The sequence below is a fragment of the Chanos chanos genome, chromosome 7, assembly GCF_902362185.1.
Source record: "Chanos chanos chromosome 7, fChaCha1.1, whole genome shotgun sequence".
Lineage (NCBI taxonomy): Eukaryota > Metazoa > Chordata > Actinopteri > Gonorynchiformes > Chanidae > Chanos > Chanos chanos.
In genome coordinates, this window is record NC_044501.1 from 38,623,739 (window position 1) to 38,641,238 (window position 17,500).

The 17,500-nt window shown below is 42.2% G+C and overlaps 1 protein-coding gene across 1 annotated transcript in view; it reads left to right on the plus strand.

The window, feature by feature from the left end:
* The window catches only part of poln (polymerase (DNA directed) nu), a 49,571-nt gene that overhangs the window by 11,750 nt on the left and 20,321 nt on the right, over positions 1 to 17,500 (plus strand). The window contains exon 15 of the mRNA XM_030779316.1: positions 1,447 to 1,512. Within this exon, the coding sequence (XP_030635176.1) occupies positions 1,447 to 1,512 (66 nt within the window). The remainder of the gene's footprint in view (positions 1 to 1,446; positions 1,513 to 17,500) is intronic.

Here is a 17,500-nt window from a genome sequence, read left to right on the forward strand (position 1 = left end):
TACACACACCAACTCACACTCATTCTCAGTCATACTCACTCAAGCAGATTCACGTACATGCACTCACACTCACACACACATACACACACAATATTTCTGCTGCAGTATTTTAGTGGTCTTTCCCTCAATCGCCACTAGATGGCAGCATAAGGTAGCTGAGTTTGTCCAAACGGTGCTGGTTGAGACTTTGTAAATTATCAGAGGTTTAGCCTGTGATTTCTACAGTTGATATACTGTTGAGTGCAGTGATGGATCCACAATATACACTACACCACTACAGCTGAAAACACTGCACTTTCATCACAACCCCAGCAGGACTCCAGAGCTGTGTTCGAAATGTCCACGCACTCACTCACTCACTCACTCACTCACTGACTATATAGTGTTTGCTACATAGAACACTCTCTGGAGGATAAGGGCAGACAGCTGTTGATACATTTCGGACACTCTTCGGACGTTTTGCTGCTACATAATTAGATGCCGGATGTTCGTAATTATTACCTCTGTCGCGTAAACAAACGCAGAAAACAAAATGCAAACCATCTGCATCTAACTGGTCTGTAAAGACTCGCCTGCTTTCACGAGACAGGCTGCAATGCGCGATGGTCCAAGTCGACCATATGCGGGGTACAGCCTCTGTACACGACGCTTTGCCGGGCCCCACGACGATTGTCCAGCGTACTATGGGGTGTCGTAAATTCACAGCTGAGATTTCGATCAGCGCTGCAAAATGGCTGATTCACTGTATAGTTAGTGGATAGTTCGAACACAGCATAGATGTTGATGACTAAGTTTGAAGCACCTGAAATTACCCACAATTCCCAGCAACTGCCAAAATGTCACTTTTGAACAGCAACAGGTTAAGGAATGAACAATTTGTAACATACGGTGCCCGTTGTCAGCTGAATACTGTGCTCTCATGAGGATTGACAGGCCGCGGGTGGGATGGAGGCTGGTTATTATTATATTATTATACATATACATATTATACATATACATTGTCCAGCAGTACTGCTGTTATAGATAGAAGTTCAGTGTGGCTTTCTAACTGCTCTTAATTGTTTTAACATTGTGTGTATTGCAGTGTAGTGTTTTTATAGTGGTGTAGTGTTCTGGAAAACTAAATGGTCTTCGAAAGGTTGCATTAGTTCATCACTCACTCACTCTCTCTCTCTCTCTCTCTCTCTCTGTGCCTCTCTCTCCCACTCTTTCTCTCCCTCTCTCTCTCTTTGCCTCTCTCTCCCATTCTTTCTCTCCCTCTCTCTCTCTTTCTCTCTCCCTGTGCCCTTCTCTCCCACTCTTTCTCTCCCTCTCTTGCTCTCTCTCTCTCTCTCTCCCACTCTTTCTCTCCCTCTCTCTCTCCCTCTCTCTCTCTTTGCCTCTTTCTCCCACTCTTTCTCTCCCTCTCTCTCTCTCTCTCCCTCCCTCTCCCTCTTGCTCTCTCAGACGTTTGTTTCTTCCACTTGGAATCAGACCAGTGCAGTGAGTGGCAGACTGTCAGCCAAACACCCAGTGAGTACTCTACACACACATAACACATTCCTGTCCCCCTCCGCATTACACACACACACACACTAACACACACATATTCACACACACTACACACACACACCACACACACACACACACACACACACCACACACACACACACACACACACACACACACACACCACACACACACATACTCACTCTCACACCACACACACCCCTTCCTCTCATTGTGACTATATTAGAGGTGACTCACAGTCTTCTTTAACTTTCTGGCTTCCGACTCTTGTGGCACCTGTGCACTCTCTCTCTCTCTCTCTCTCTCTCTCTCTCTCTCTCTCCGATTATGCACCAATGTCTGCAGTGTATCTGGAGTAGTCTGACATTTTCATATTCAGTTTCAGACAGCTCTGTCTGTCTGCGTTGGGAGTGAGAGAGTGAGTTGGGCTGGTGAAGGGCTGGTTTCAGACAGCTCTGTGTGTGTCTGTCTGCGTTGGGAGTGAGAGAGTGAGTTAGGCCGGTGAAGGGCTGGTTTTTAGGGCAGTGAGTCTTAGTCATGTCAGAAGTGCTCCACTGCTCTCAGTCTGAGACTCTCTTGACTTCACATAATCCCTGACTGTCCCAACTTCACATCATCAGCTGCCACAAACATCACACACACACCAGCACCTCATTCCCTGTGTGTGTGTATGTGAGTGTTTGTGTGTGTGTGTGTCTTTTTAGGATTTTACACAACTCGTGTAACTGCAAATTAGTGAATGTCTAATGTTCAGGATGCCCACACAAGTTTAAATGATTTTCATACAAAGATGTTCATGTTGTAAACAATGTTCTTGTTAAAACAAGAAAATGCAAAAATGTTTTATTTATTGTTATTGCTAGGGCTAGGAATGGGCCTAAGAATCTCTAGTCATAGTGTGAATTCCCCATTAGTATAGCTAAACAAACATGTGTGTGTGTGTGTGTATGTGTGTGTGCGTGCGCACGCGAGTGTTTGTATTAGAGAGACAGGGGAGGTACTTTTGCAGTAAAAACCTCCAGTGTGCTCAAAGAGAAAATAGCTAAATGTGTCCATGTTTGAAGGCAAAGTCATTTTTTTTCAAGAGAGGGAAAATCTGTGTGTGTGTGTGTGCGTGTGTGTTTATGTGCGTGAAAGAGAGAGAGGGGGAGAGAGTCTGAGGCGTAATAATTTAGTGTGTGCAGTAAAGCCTGTAGTCATGGTTTGAGCATCTTTGTGGAGTCAGGAAAAAACGGGGGCTTTACTAAAATATTCATGCAGCAGCACAGACAGGCTGAAAAGAGAAATGAAAAACAGGAGGGAAAAAAGAGAGAGAGAGAGAAAAGGAGGAGAGGAGGAGATGCAAACACAGAGGCGGAACAGACTGACTGAGATGGTATTCCAACGAGATTACAGGCTGTTCTCTCTCCCTCTCCCCTGTCTCTTTACCTCTCCCTCTCACTCTCTCTCTCTCTCTCTCTCTCTCTCTCTCTCTCTCTCGCTCTGTGTGTGTGTGTGTGTGTGTGTGTGTGTGTCAGGGTTCCCACAGTCATGGAAATCCCAGAAAAGCCATGGAATTTTAAAATCCTGTTTTCCAGGCCTGGAAAAGACATGGAATTCAGTAAATTCATTGAAAGTTTTGGAAAAGTCAGGAAATTTGTTTTTGTCATACCAAGGACGTTGGAGATATAGGAGATAAAGTATATCTTGTTGTATATTTTATAGATTAATGCACAAAATCCAATCGCTTCCTATTCCTATATTAAACAGCGTGGTAACAGAGAGGGAGGGAAGAAAACACACTGTATCCAATCTCGTTTCGTTCTGCGTCAAGCTTCAGCCTGAGCTCCACCCCCCAAATCATTCACCACGTCCTCCGCAGCGTAAATGAATAGGAAATCTAAGTTTGGTCATCAGACATCACGGTGATCAAATTGTTCTATTTCTACAAGGCGGGCGTATTCTATCGAAAACATCCGTGGCCAATGCCTTCTCTGGAATTTTTTCTGATAACAACGTGACAGGCAGTAAATGCTAGCAATCTTAGACAGTAAGTAATTTACCTTGCAGGGGAAGTTCCGTTTGCCCAAACGATCATTTTACTGATGTTGACAAATACGACTTATAGCCTGGGTTTTAACTCGTGTCATAGTGCCATTGCTTTGTAAATAATCTTGATTATTTGTAGGTTAAGATAGGATAGCCTTACATTTTTGCTTATGCAAGATATATGGCTTCAAAATGACCTATGCTAACAAGTGAACCATGCATTTAGCGTATTAGCAAAAAACTTGACACTTTTTTCCCAAACTTTGTTTTAATTGTTTTCATGGAAATAAGAAGACGACAGATAACAACAGTCATCAAAGATTTAACATAGAACAATCCCCTCCCCCCCCCATTACCCAGACAGCAACAACTGAATTAGACACCACGTCAACAGAAAAAGTAAACACACCTAAAGCAAAACAAAACTGCCAAGTAAATAAATGAGTAAATTAATTAATTTTTTTTTTAAAAAGGGAGGGGGGGTGATATCTCTGGACGTTTGTATGAGGTTGGTTTAAGATCATGGGAGTAGTGGAGAGTGAGTTAGACTTGAGGAGTGAGTGGAGGAGCGAGCTCGTCTGTGCTGAGAGAGGAGAAGAGATAAATAATCGGGTCTCAAATAAAATGAAATAAAAATAAAATGAAATTTCTCTCTCTTGCTTCGTCGTCTGTGTCTAATCTTTTCAAGATGCAGGTAACTCATTAAATCTCTTATCCAGTGTGTATAAGAAGATTGCTTGAGTAGACTTCCAGGCTGTGAGAATCAACCGTTTGGCGACTAGGGTGGCGAAGACCAGAGCCTCTTTTTGAGAGTGAGAGAGAGGGATGTTTTTTGGGTGAAAGGCCAGGGAGAGCGATGAACGGGGAGGGGTCAATGACTGTTTTTAATGCTTTGGAAACAGAGTCAAAAATTGACGTCCAGGAGGTAAATAATGTAGGGCAGAGCCAAAACACATGCATCAAAGTATCTGGATCCTTCCTGCATCTGTGGCGTATAGGGTCGATGTCAGGTTTAATTTTAGACAGTCTGACTTTGGTCCAGTACATGAGATGAATGAGCTTAAGCTGGATAAGACTGTGGCGGAGGAATGGATTCAGTCTAAAACTTCATCCCACTCATCATCCCGAAACTCGTAGCCTAGATCAGTCCACCACGGTCTTACGAGTAGGTCTTTGGATGACGTGAAGTTTGTGATAACGTCATAAAGATGAGAAACAACCCCTTTGTTGCGGGGACTGGGTCTCCAATATATTTATCTAGCAGAGTTTTTGAGAGGAAGCAACAGAAAATCCACGCAAGTTTTTCCTCGCAAAATCACGAATCTGAAAGTGTCTGAGAAGCTGAGTTTTTGAGGAGCTCAGATTTCGGGTGACAACTGAGAGAAGGAGGCGAACGTTTGATCTATATACAGATCTTTTAATGCTGTAATACCTCTCTTATGCCACATCCCGAAGGCATTGTCATTCACAGACGCAATAAAAACTGGGTTGTTGTCACAGGGGAGAGAGTATTGAAATTGTTTGGATTCCGTGGTAGCGTTTTAACCCGTTTCCATAGTCGCAGCGTTTGACGAGCTACAGGGCTATGATTTAGGTTAGAAAGGGACCTAGGTAGTGTGGGGCACAGGCCAGTGCTATAGGGACACTGGTCTGCACGAGGCTTCCTCCCGTTTTACCTAGGTAGGGACCCAGTCGCTAAGGCCATAATGACAATGGGGCCAGCACAGGACGCTGTGTATATTTGCTGCCCGATAGTATACTTGGAAATTTGGAAGGACGAGCCCCCCCCCGATGCTGCTTTCGGCATCTGTAAGAGTGTCTTCCGTATTCCGGCTTGGTCTTTTAAAGTTTTAAAAAAAAGGACTTGGGAATGAAGATTGGGATCGACTGGAAAAGACAGAGACACTTGGGCAACACGTTCAGTTTTTAACGAGTTGACACGACCCGTAACAGACAGGGGGGGAGAAGACCAACGAGCAAAGTCAAGTCTAGTGCACTCTAGAGGAGCAATAAAGTTCTTTTCATATAAATCTACAAATTTTCGCATAATTCTAACTCCATGTATTAGTTTGAGCTAGTTTGAATTAAGCTGTTCTGGGGGATTAACTTGTGTGTATATCATTGTCTTAGTTGTAGAGCGAGAAGTTTATCTCCAAATTCAGAATATGTTTACAGAGTTTCGTGTAGTAATTGAACAACCGTATTAGTGGAGGGCAGGTTAAACTCAGTCTGCAAGGAAAACCATTCCTCATACAGTTCTGGGTTAGGGCAAATTTTGTACTTGTGGGTTGTGAAAGGTCATGGAAATTTCTTTAAATGTCACTGAAAAATATTGGAATTCTTGTCAGTGAAAATGTAAAAAAGGGGAATCCTGGTGTGTGTGTGTGTGTGTGTGTGTGTGTGCATGCAGTGTGTGTGCGCGCACACACGTTTGTGTGTGTGTGTATGTGTGTGGTGTCAGCAGTAGCATAAAGACAGCTGACCCCAGCTTCTTTTGTGTGTGTGTGTGTGTGTGTGTGCATGTGCGTGTGTGTGTACGAGTGTGAGTGTGTGCAGTATGTCTGTGTTTCAGTGTGTGTGTGCATGCGGTGTGTGTATGTGCTGCATGTGTGTTTGTGTGTGTGTGTGCATGCAGTGTGTGTGTGTACATGCTGTGTGTGTGTATGTTTTGCAGTACCGTATAGAGTTCAGGTTGTAGGAGAGGTCGGTGGCTGAGGTGTCTGCTCTGTTGAAATGTACTGACGGTGAATAAATGATTGACGAGGGTTATTTTTAAGACCGGGTTTAGTGCAGAATCCTGTTCTCACACTCACACACACACACAGAAACAGCTGACTAGAAGACATTCTTATATACTTTTCTACCATTCAATCACACACAGACATACAGGGTTGAAAAACTGACGCTCTCTCTCTCCCTCTCTCTCTCCCCCCCTCCCTCTCTCCCTCTCTCTCTCTCTCTCTCTCTGTGTCTGCACAATGAGAGCTCTGTCCATGTGAGTCTGATTAAGGTACTCTACAGTATGAGAGTGACAGCAGTGTGACACAAACACGTTTTCTTTTTTCTTTTTTTTTCTCTCTCTCTCTCTCTCTCTCCTCCCCGTCATTCATTTCTCGGTTCTCTCCCAGAGCTCCTCTAGAGGCGGGTCGATAGCTCATCTGTGGGACTTAAAGCGGTCAGGGTCTGCCGGTCCCGGTCGGGAGAATTACACCAGCACCCGCGGCCCTGCGACACAGCTCAGACACACGCAACTTTTCTCATCTCCCGTAATGATTTCTGCCCCGTTCCATCCAAACTTTCCATCCATCATCCTCTCTTTCTCTCCCTTTCTCCCTCTTTTTCTAGCACTCCCTCTACTGTTCTCCCTCTCTCTCTCCCTCTCCCTCTCTCTCTCTCTCTCACTCTCTCTCTGTGTCTCTCTCTCTTTCTGTCTCCCTCTCTCTCTCTCTCTCTCTCTCTCTCTCTCTCTCTCTCTCTTTCTTTCTGATATCTAGAATGCTACTCTTGTGTAGGACAAGATAAGCCAGAAAAAAAAAACTAGAACAAACCCTAGCCTGAGCAACCTGATGTACGCTCATCATTTTTAGACTCTTTCCCCATCTGCAGGTTTTTAATGTGAACGTCACTGGATTCCAGGTTGTTAGCCACGAGGAAATGTATAATGCTGAGCTTCACAGGGCAGTCATTTAGGACATTACGTCCATTATACACATTTCGCTTTGAAAGAGGAGAATGCGCAGTTAGTGACAGAAGAAAGACACGCCTGAACAATTTGAATGATATGCCTTTCAAAAGATATAGTGATCTCTCCTCGTGTGAGAGATTAAATGTTCTCCTTTTGAGATCAGTCAGCTATATATTTATTGATTTACTGGGTTTTTTTTTTTTTTTCTCCTGAAACAAGGATTGGATTCCTTGGGGATCTGTGGGGCCATTTAACATCGGAAAGTGATTTTAGTGTCTTTGAGTCTCCTCCAGTAATAAAAAAAAAAAAAAAATGCAATTTCCCCCAACTCCTAACCGAATGTGACTCAGACCCAATCACGCTAGGCTCTGTTCGGAGCTTTGTTGTGGAGACTCTAATCAGGAATTATATTCCCATTAAGCACATTTCCATGCCTTAAAATGATTTGAGAGAATCCCAAACAGGCTTCATTAAATGTCAGGACTAATACACTAAAAGATTACCTTTAATTCCCTTTCATCCAGCGTGAAGTTTTTTTCCGCGCAGGCCCCGAAGGGGGAGTGGAAATCTGATAGCACCTCCAGATTATAGCCGAAGCTATTGTTTAGTCACGCCATTATGAGGCAGCGTGATTAAATTAAACCAGCCACTCATACAACACCAGTCAAAAGTCTGGACGCGCTTTCTCATTCAAGTGAATGGGAAAGTGTGTCTAAACCTTTTGACCGGTGCTGTAGGTTTTGATACACTGAGAGCTCCATGATCCTTTTGGGCCACATTTCCATGTCTTGTTGTCTCAGAGCTTTACAAACAGATGCGCGCGCACACACGCATCCGCTTTATGCCAGCGGCTTATGTCTGTCTGTCTGTCTGTCTGTCTGATGAGTCGTGTCCCTGTTGGAAACAGCGCATGTCTCTCTGAAACACGATACTGGAAAAAAAAATACAACTTAAAAAAAAAAAAACCCTCTGTTCTGGAAAACTCTGTTTTGCTTGGTTTTTTTTTTTGAAAGGACTGATTAGGCTACACTGATGAGACTTTGACACTGAATCATTCATTGACGGCCTTGAAAAGGTGTTAAGCTCAGTATAACAGTTGAATGTCCTGCCCTTGAAAAGGTAGAATGTTCCTCACAGGTTCATTGGATGAGTTCAGCACAGCATCAAACTATTCTGCTCCTCCCTGTTGGGATGCCTGACTGGTTTAAGCTGGTTTTGGCCAATACCTCTTTCTCTCTCTGTCGCTGTGTCTCTGTGTGTGTGTCTCTCTCTCGCTCTCTCTCACACACACACATTCACACATACACGCACAGGAATCTGCATTGACTTTTGCTTTTTTGTGTGGGTTCATTTCAGGTAATTTGCCTGCTGTAATGAAGTCCACCATAATCAGGGAGTGCTATAAACACCAGCAATGCACTTTAAATAAAAAAAAAATAAAATAAAATAAAGGAAACCCAACGGCTGTCCGAGATGTGAAGTAAACCAGAAGAGACTTGTTTTCCTTTTTCTGTCCCTCTTTTCTTGTCCAGAAATGTGCACAGGCTGTTCTAAAAAGCCTCTCATCTCTCTCTCTCTATCTCTCTCTCCCTCTCTCTATCTCTCTCTCACCATCACTCTCTCATACACACACGCACACACACACACACACGCATATTAAGATGCCCTTGATGGTGTGACTAAAGAAGCAGAACAAAGTATAACTTCGTTTTTTAATTTCTGCGTTTCTCTCTCTCTCTCTCTCTCTCTCTCTCGCTCTCTGTTTTTCTTTTTTTCTTTTTTTAATATCTTGAGCGAAAACATACAGATTTGTAGATTTGCCAATATTGCACCATTTCTCACAGTGCTATGGCAGTGGGTGCCCGTGGTTGGCAGGCAGGCTTTGACTAATGTCCTGCCCCCAGCTACAGTGCTGCATTGTATTCTAACACACCAGAATAGGATTTAAACACTCTCGCGTAGAGTCGGCATAGAGTTAGAATCACATAGACTGAGCTCCTCCCGTCCAGTCAGCTGCCGCCACAGCATCACGCCCACTCTGTGTGCTATATGTCTATGCTCACTGAGTTTCACTCTTGTGTGAGTCATTCTCCCCTGTGTGCTATCTGCTCCCCTGCAGAGTCTATGATGCCTTTCTGATTTAGTCGTTAATCCTTAATTCTGACATTAATTAAACCCACCCGAAGCTGATAAACTGAACCTATGTTGTGGGAATGGTATATCAGTGTGTGTGTGTGTGTGTGTGTATGTGTGTGTGTTTGTGTGTGTAAACTTAATGTTATGGTGTTCAGATTCAGATCTCTTTATGGTGTGTAAATATTGTTTGTATCAGGTACTTTAATTGATTTGGATGTGTTGAGATAATGTGCGTTAATATCTATGCTCTTTAATAGTCTAATTTTTTGGAAGTGTGTGTGTTTGTGTACGTGCAGCTTCAGAGTCACATAGTGAAGTTGTTTGCTAGGGAACTTTAATCATTAAAGGACAGTCTGGTGGGACTTAGACTAGTCCTTCATGCTGTGTTTTTTTTTACAACTTCCCAACTTTTCTTTTTTTTTGATTGCCCAAAAGACTTTTTTCTTTCTCTGATTTCATAATTTTGTTGATTACGTTATTTTCAAGAGGTTTTAAGCGTATGTGCGTGTGACGTCCAGTAATGAGTCGATAATAGAGAATTTGTGCGTGACGATAATAGCGTATGTGTGTGTGTGACATCCAGTAATGAGTCGATAATAAGTCAGTGATAATGAATCCAATAATGAATCTTAAAGCTGGCACTGTCTGACTGTGTTATTGCAGCAGAGGAAAGCTGTCTGCACACACACACGTCTTTGCACCGCGTTCCCCTTGGCACCGCGCACGTATTCGTAAACACGCGCTCCTCACATCAGACAGGCCTAGATCGTGTCGTCTGCTTGTTTTGCAAAGCGAGGCTGAGACGTTTCTGTAAGATCAGCATGCTCCCCTCCTGCCGTCAGCGCCGTCACCCCATTGGCTGTTACGCCTCCGAAAGACGCTCCTGACAGGTAGTGTCACCATTTCTTTTGACAATCATCTTAAACGCCGTGGACGGGACTCCCCGCTGCTCCCCGACTGATGCCGGAGCTGGTAGAATCATCATCACAGCACAACATTCCACCAGAGGCTCGGAACAGCGGAACGCTCACGCGATGGTGTTTAGAACACGGAGGAGAGAACACTGGGTGTGTTCCACGGAATCCCATCGAACAGAGAGGAAAGGAGAAAGCAACGTCAGGATTATGCCTAATCTATCCATATTCGTTAGTAATCCACGCTGCGAATGTTCTAATTTAGTCCCTCATGATGACCAGCGGTTCTGTCTGGTTTCAAGACCGACGCTGGGCTGCAAGTAATCACAAATTTATCAGAAGAATTCTACTGACCCAATTTTAGTGGTCGTTAAATAAGCAAATCTCCGGTCGATCTGTTGTAACATCGTCCTCTGCAGCACTGGGTTTATTTCTGTTTGAATGTATCTTTAATGACTGTAGTTGCAGGGTAATTAGTTGTGAAGCAATTGGTAAGTGTTATCATTTTTCTGGTGCGCTGACCCAGGCTCATAAAGCCCCGTTCAGCCCCGATGGTTCTGAAAGACCTCTTCAGTCAGTGTGTGTTTTTTTTTCTCATCGCTTTCTCATTCACTATATTTTCCACTATATTCCCTTCCTGCGGTGTAGAAAGCTACTCAGCTGCTAACAACTGGGTCACATATGCACTTGAGTGTGAGTGTGTGTGTGTGTGTGTGTGTGTGTGTGTGTGTGTGTGTGTGTGTGTGCGTGTGCCTGTGTGTGTGTGTGTGTGTCTGTGCACACAGACACTCCCACTTACTGGGCATAAATCTTTCATCCGCTGTAATATATTGTTATTTGCGATGTATCGGTGCTCTAACTGTCGTTTTACTCTTGAGTGCCTCAGTGACTGAGGGCTTTGGATCAAGCTGCTCTTTATCGACACTCCTCCACCGCACGTCACCGCGTCACCATTCACCAAGGAGGAGGAAAACCACTGCACGTGTGTCATCACCGGCCCACTTTAGCCTCACACACTGACACAGCATGGGTGGATCTGCATCCACTCACCCACATGCTTCTCTAACCTCCGCTAATAGAGCTGTCATTGTGACAGCACAAAGAGCCAAACAGGTGCGTGGGATTTGACAGAGGGTGGAAATTGGGGAAAGGAGAACACGTAGGGAAAAGCAGGCGAGCGCTTATTGAGGCCTGATTTCCATTGAGAGTCAATGAGGCGCTGGGCTGCCGCGCTCTCCACCACCAGGTCTCAGTCATGTTTTATTCACAGTGCTTGAGTTGATTAGCTTTAAAACAACAACAACAACAACAACAAGAAGCACCAGCCTGTAATTGGCCACTCCTTACTCAGCGCTCCTCTCTCTCTCTCTCTCTCTCTGTCTCTGTCTACCTCTCTCCATCTCTCTCTCTTTCGTATCGATGCTGCGTCACGGTCCACACATCACATAGTGAATTATAATAGCTCACGAAGACGAGAGATTAGTGATGTCACATGCTCTTGAAAATTACGAGGTCTTTATGACGTGTCCTTTGACTTTTTTTATCGTCGACACCTGAGATCTGAGTAATTCTCGTGATCGCCCCACCCCCTGGTGTCATGGAGCGCTGCTTTCGATAGTCGTCCTACAAGCCGTCATATTTGCAGTCTTCAGTTCATTTACAGTCAACTCTGAACGACTGTGCTCAACCTCTAACACATATTTACTTCGTTCGAGCTACGAAAGAAAACGTTTGATCTCATAGGTGTCTCTCAAAGAGCTGATTTAACACCAGTTCCTGACCGTCACGATTCCATTAAATTGAATTATACCGAGCAAGGAGAACTGATCCCAGATCAGCACTCTTCTTCTGAGACGTTGGCTGCGTGCACGTCCAGCTCTTATTTCTTTCAGATGTCACGCTGGGTCGTTGTTTGTCGTGTTTCGGTGCTGTGGCTGATGTGGCTTCCCCGCCGAGTGATTCCGTGACTGAGAGTTTGCGTAGAGCTCCCTGTTCCCCTGTTCATTAACATACCTCCTCTCAGTCTCTCAATACCACCAGTGTTCACCAAGAAAGAGCAGAAAGTCACAAAGTCAGCTATAACAACATTAATCCCTGTGTTCTCTGTTAAAGTCAGTGACAGACGTGGCTGAAAATATTGGTACCCTTCCCCCCTTTTTTTTTAAAAAATTAATTTTCTCTGAATTAAATTGAAACTGACAGAAGTCCACGGTATCCATCGTTCTTTATTTGACATTGAATAGAACAGAAACTTTGCTTTTGTTTTATGACTTAACGTATCACTTAAAATAATAAAACAAATGAAAATGGCATGGGCAAAAAATATTGGTACCCTTCACTTAATATTTTGTAGCACAGACTTTAGAGGCAATAACTGCCATCAAGCGCTTTCTGTAACTCTGAATAAGATTTCTACACTTCTCCACTGGTAATTTGGCCCGCTCTTCTTGAGCAAACTGCTCCAGTTCTCTCAGGTGTGATGGGTGCCGTCTCCCAACTGCAAGGTTCAGCTCTTTCCACAGATGTCCAGTGGGATTCATAGCAGGCCACGTATGAACAGTCGAATGTTTTCTTCTCATCCCTTCCTGGGTGCTTTTTGATGTATGTTTCAGGTCGTTATCCCGCTGGAAGCAGACAGCAACGGACAGTGCGAGTTGAAACTGTTGTACCTTGAACTTGAAGATCAGCTTGGATCTCGTTTGAACTTTTCCTCGGTTCTTTTCTTGACCATTCGAACAATCTTTCTGTTCCGTCTTGGGCCAGTGTTCTTCTTGCGACCACGTATAGCGATGTTAGCCACAGTCCCATAGGCCTTAAACCTCTTGTATCGACCATTCGTTCCAAGCCATGGAAAAGCGGATAAGCCAGGCTGAATTAACGCAAACTTCTCGCTCGCCTGGTGTTGATATATTATTTATTTTGTTCGTTGACAGCAAAAAAAAGGTTGAATGAAAAGTGGTTGAAAATTAATCTTTATAGTCGTACTTAACGAAAAAACCGGTAACAAAATGAATTGGTAAGGAGAAGTGTGGTCAAATAGTATGTTTTACCCAGCTCTCCTTTTCCATCGGCCTCCAAAGTCAACTGCGCCCTACGTCATATAAACTTTGCTATGTCACGTGGCATCAAGCCCGACGTTAGGCACATAAAACATAAATATACATTCAAAACGGTCATAATTTTCAATAATTATTCATATCTAAACATAAATCTTAATTCAATATGTAAAAACAAAAATGGCTATAACACCTCTTGTTGGCAACAATGGTCACAGGAACATCAAGATCTTTGGAGATGGTCTTATCATGTTGACTATGCTTGGCTATTACCTTTTTTTTTAATCGCCTCCCTCTGCTTTTCCTTCTCTTTTCCCGTGTTCAGTGTGATACACACAGTGGCACAAAACAGCAGAGTGAGTTATTTTCTCCTTTTGAACTGGCTGTATGAGTGATGATAAGATTGAAAACACCTGTGATGCTAATTAAAACGGAATAGTCTGCTTAAAGTATCACTACGATGCAATTCTTTCTTACAACTTCTAAAGGGTACCGATAATTTTGTCCAAGCTATTTTAGAATGTCTTTGTAGAATAAGAAAGAATTCAGTTATTTTCACATCTTTCTTGTTTTGTACCACTGCAAACCAAAGACAGACATGTATGGATAATAAAAGATCTTTTAAACTCAACACTTTTCAGGGCCAATGGTGCATTATTTTAATAAAATGCAAGGGTACCATGTCTGTTTATAACAGCATGAATGACTCTGTTCTCTGTTAAAGTCAGCTATATAACAGCATGAATGACTCTGTTCTCTGTTAAAGTCAGCTATATAACAGCATTAATGACTCTGTTCTATGTTAATGTCAGCTATATAACAGCATTAATGACTCTGTTCTCTGTTAAAATCAGCTATATAACAGCATTAATGATTCTGTTCTCTGTTAAAGTCAGCTATATAACAGCATGAATGACTCTGTTCTCTGTTAAAGTCAGCTATATAACAGCATGAATGACTCTGTTCTCTGTTAAAGTCAGCTATATAACAGCATGAATGACTCTGTTCTCTGTTAAAGTCAGCTATATAACAGCATGAATGATTCTTTTCTCTGTTAAAGTCAGCTATATAACAGCATTAATGACTCTGTTCTCTGTTAAAGTCAGCTATATAACAGCATTAATGACTCTGTTCTCTGTTAAAGTCAGCTATATAACAGCATGAATGACTCTGTTCTCTGTTAAAGTCAGCTATATAACAGCATGAATGACCCTTTTCTCTGTTAAAGTCAGCTATATAACAGCATTAATGACTCTGTTCTCTGTTAATGTCAGCTATATAACAGCATTAATGACTCTGTTCTCTGTTAAAGTCAGCTATATAACAGCATTAATGATTCTGTTCTCTGTTAAAGTCAGCTATATAACAGCATTAATGACTCTGTTCTCTGTTAATGTCAGCTATATAACAGCATTAATGATTCTTTTCTCTGTTAAAGTCAGCTATATAACAGCATTAATGACTCTGTTCTCTGTTAAAGTCAGCTATATAACAGCATTAATGATTCTGTTCTCTTTTAAAGTCAGCTATATAACAGCATGAATGACTCTGTTCTCTGTTAAAGTCAGCTATATAACAGCATGAATGACTCTGTTCTCTGTTAATGTCAGCTATATAACAGCATGAATGACTCTGTTCTCTGTTAAAGTCAGCTATATAACAGCATGAATGACTCTGTTCTCTGTTAAAGTCAGCTATATAACAGCATGAATGACTCTGTTCTCTGTTAAAGTCAGCTATATAACAGCATGAATGATTCTTTTCTCTGTTAAAGTCAGCTATATAACAGCATTAATGACTCTGTTCTCTGTTAAAGTCAGCTATATAACAGCATTAATGACTCTGTTCTCTGTTAAAGTCAGCTATATAACAGCATGAATGACTCTGTTCTCTGTTAAAGTCAGCTATATAACAGCATGAATGACCCTTTTCTCTGTTAAAGTCAGCTATATAACAGCATTAATGACTCTGTTCTCTGTTAATGTCAGCTATATAACAGCATTAATGACTCTGTTCTCTGTTAAAGTCAGCTATATAACAGCATTAATGATTCTGTTCTCTGTTAAAGTCAGCTATATAACAGCATTAATGACTCTGTTCTCTGTTAATGTCAGCTATATAACAGCATTAATGATTCTTTTCTCTGTTAAAGTCAGCTATATAACAGCATTAATGACTCTGTTCTCTGTTAAAGTCAGCTATATAACAGCATTAATGATTCTGTTCTCTTTTAAAGTCAGCTATATAACAGCATGAATGACTCTGTTCTCTGTTAAAGTCAGCTATATAACAGCATGAATGACTCTGTTCTCTGTTAATGTCAGCTATATAACAGCATGAATGACTCTGTTCTCTGTTAAAGTCAGCTATATAACAGCATTAATGACTCTGTTCTATGTTAATGCCAGCTATATAACAGCATTAATGACTCTGTTCTCTGTTAAAGTCAGCTATATAACAGCATTAATGATTCTGTTCTCTGTTAAAGTCAGCTATATAACAGCATGAATGACTCTGTTCTCTGTTAAAGTCAGCTATATAACAGCATTAATGATTCTTTTCTCTGTTAAAGTCAGCTATATAACAGCATTAATGATTCTGTTCTCTGTTAAAGTCAGCTATATAACAGCATTAATGACTCTGTTCTCTGTTAAAGTCAGCTATATAACAGCATGAATGACTCTGTTCTCCGTTAATGTCAGCTATATAACAGCATGAATGACTCTGTTCTCTGTTAAAGTCAGCTATATAACAGCATTAATGACTCTGTTCTATGTTAATGTCAGCTATATAACAGCATTAATGATTCTGTTCTCTGTTAAAGTCAGCTATATAACAGCATTAATGACTCTGTTCTATGTTAATGTCAGCTATATAACAGCATGAATGACTCTGTTCTCTGTTAAAGTCAGCTATATAACAGCATTAATGACTCTGTTCTATGTTAATGTCAGCTATATAACAGCATTAATGATTCTGTTCTCTGTTAAAGTCAGCTATATAACAGCATTAATGACTCTGTTCTCTGTTAAAATCAGCTAAAAGGGAAGCTCTCCCGTGCTCGCCGTAACCCTTTGCTCAAAGTTTGGTAGTAGTACAGAATGGGTTTTTTTTGGTTTTAACTAACACTAACAATTGGATTTATTTTTCAGAAATTTCCAGCCAAAAATTCTATCTCTCTGAAATGACTCAGCGTTTTATAATGGCCTTAAATCAGCGTTGACGTGATGGGCTTTTTAATGGTTGTGACTGTAATGACAGTGAATTTTCATGACGACTGTTTTTGACTTTAACGTCGAATTGACAGTCGTTTGTTCGATGTGTCGTTGCGTCGATTCCTTTCACGTTGCCTCTCTCAGAGGGCCGGGCGAGACAGCACATTTTACCGTTGATCTTGTCAAAACAAGACACTGGTAAATATTGCTGCACTGAAATAACATCACAAAAATGATTTTGGTGAGTTTAATTACGAGGAAGCCAAAATGGGTCCATATCTCAACAGCGGCGGCGTGTCATCTCGCTCACTTTCCACAGCGTAAATGTAACCACTGAAATAAGCGTGAGGCAGACTTGACTAATTCACAGTCAAAACCACTTTCAGCTGCAAGTCAAACCCCTGAACCCCTGACCTCAGTCTACTGATGTTCCCAAATCTCTCTCTCTCTCTCTCTCTCTCTCTCTCCTTCACTCTCTCTCTCTCTCTCTTTCAGTCTCTCTCTCTCTCTCTCTCTCTTTCACTCTCTCTCTCTCTCTCTCTCTCTCTCTCTCTTTCACTCACACTCAAACACTGCTCTTTTTCACTTGCGTGTCACACTCATTTCACATTTCTCTCCCCTTCTCCTTCTCTTTGTCTCTCTCCCCTTCTTTTACACACACAGAGTTCCGTTTCACTCACACGCTTCACTCATTACCCATCTCTCTCTCTCTCTCTCTCTCTCTCTCTCTGTCTGTGTTTCTTTCACACACTCATCCCATCCTGTTCTCTCTCAGCTTGAGCTCCTGCAGTTTGTGCTAATGAACACCTCCCTCCTGTGTGTGTGTGATAATGATCTGGAACAGCTCCAGAGAAGGGTGTGTGTGTGTGTGTGTGTGTGTGTGTGTGTGTGTTTGTTTATCGTGCATGGTCAGCAGAGGTGTACACAGGCATCAGCCATCAGGACATACTGCAGTAA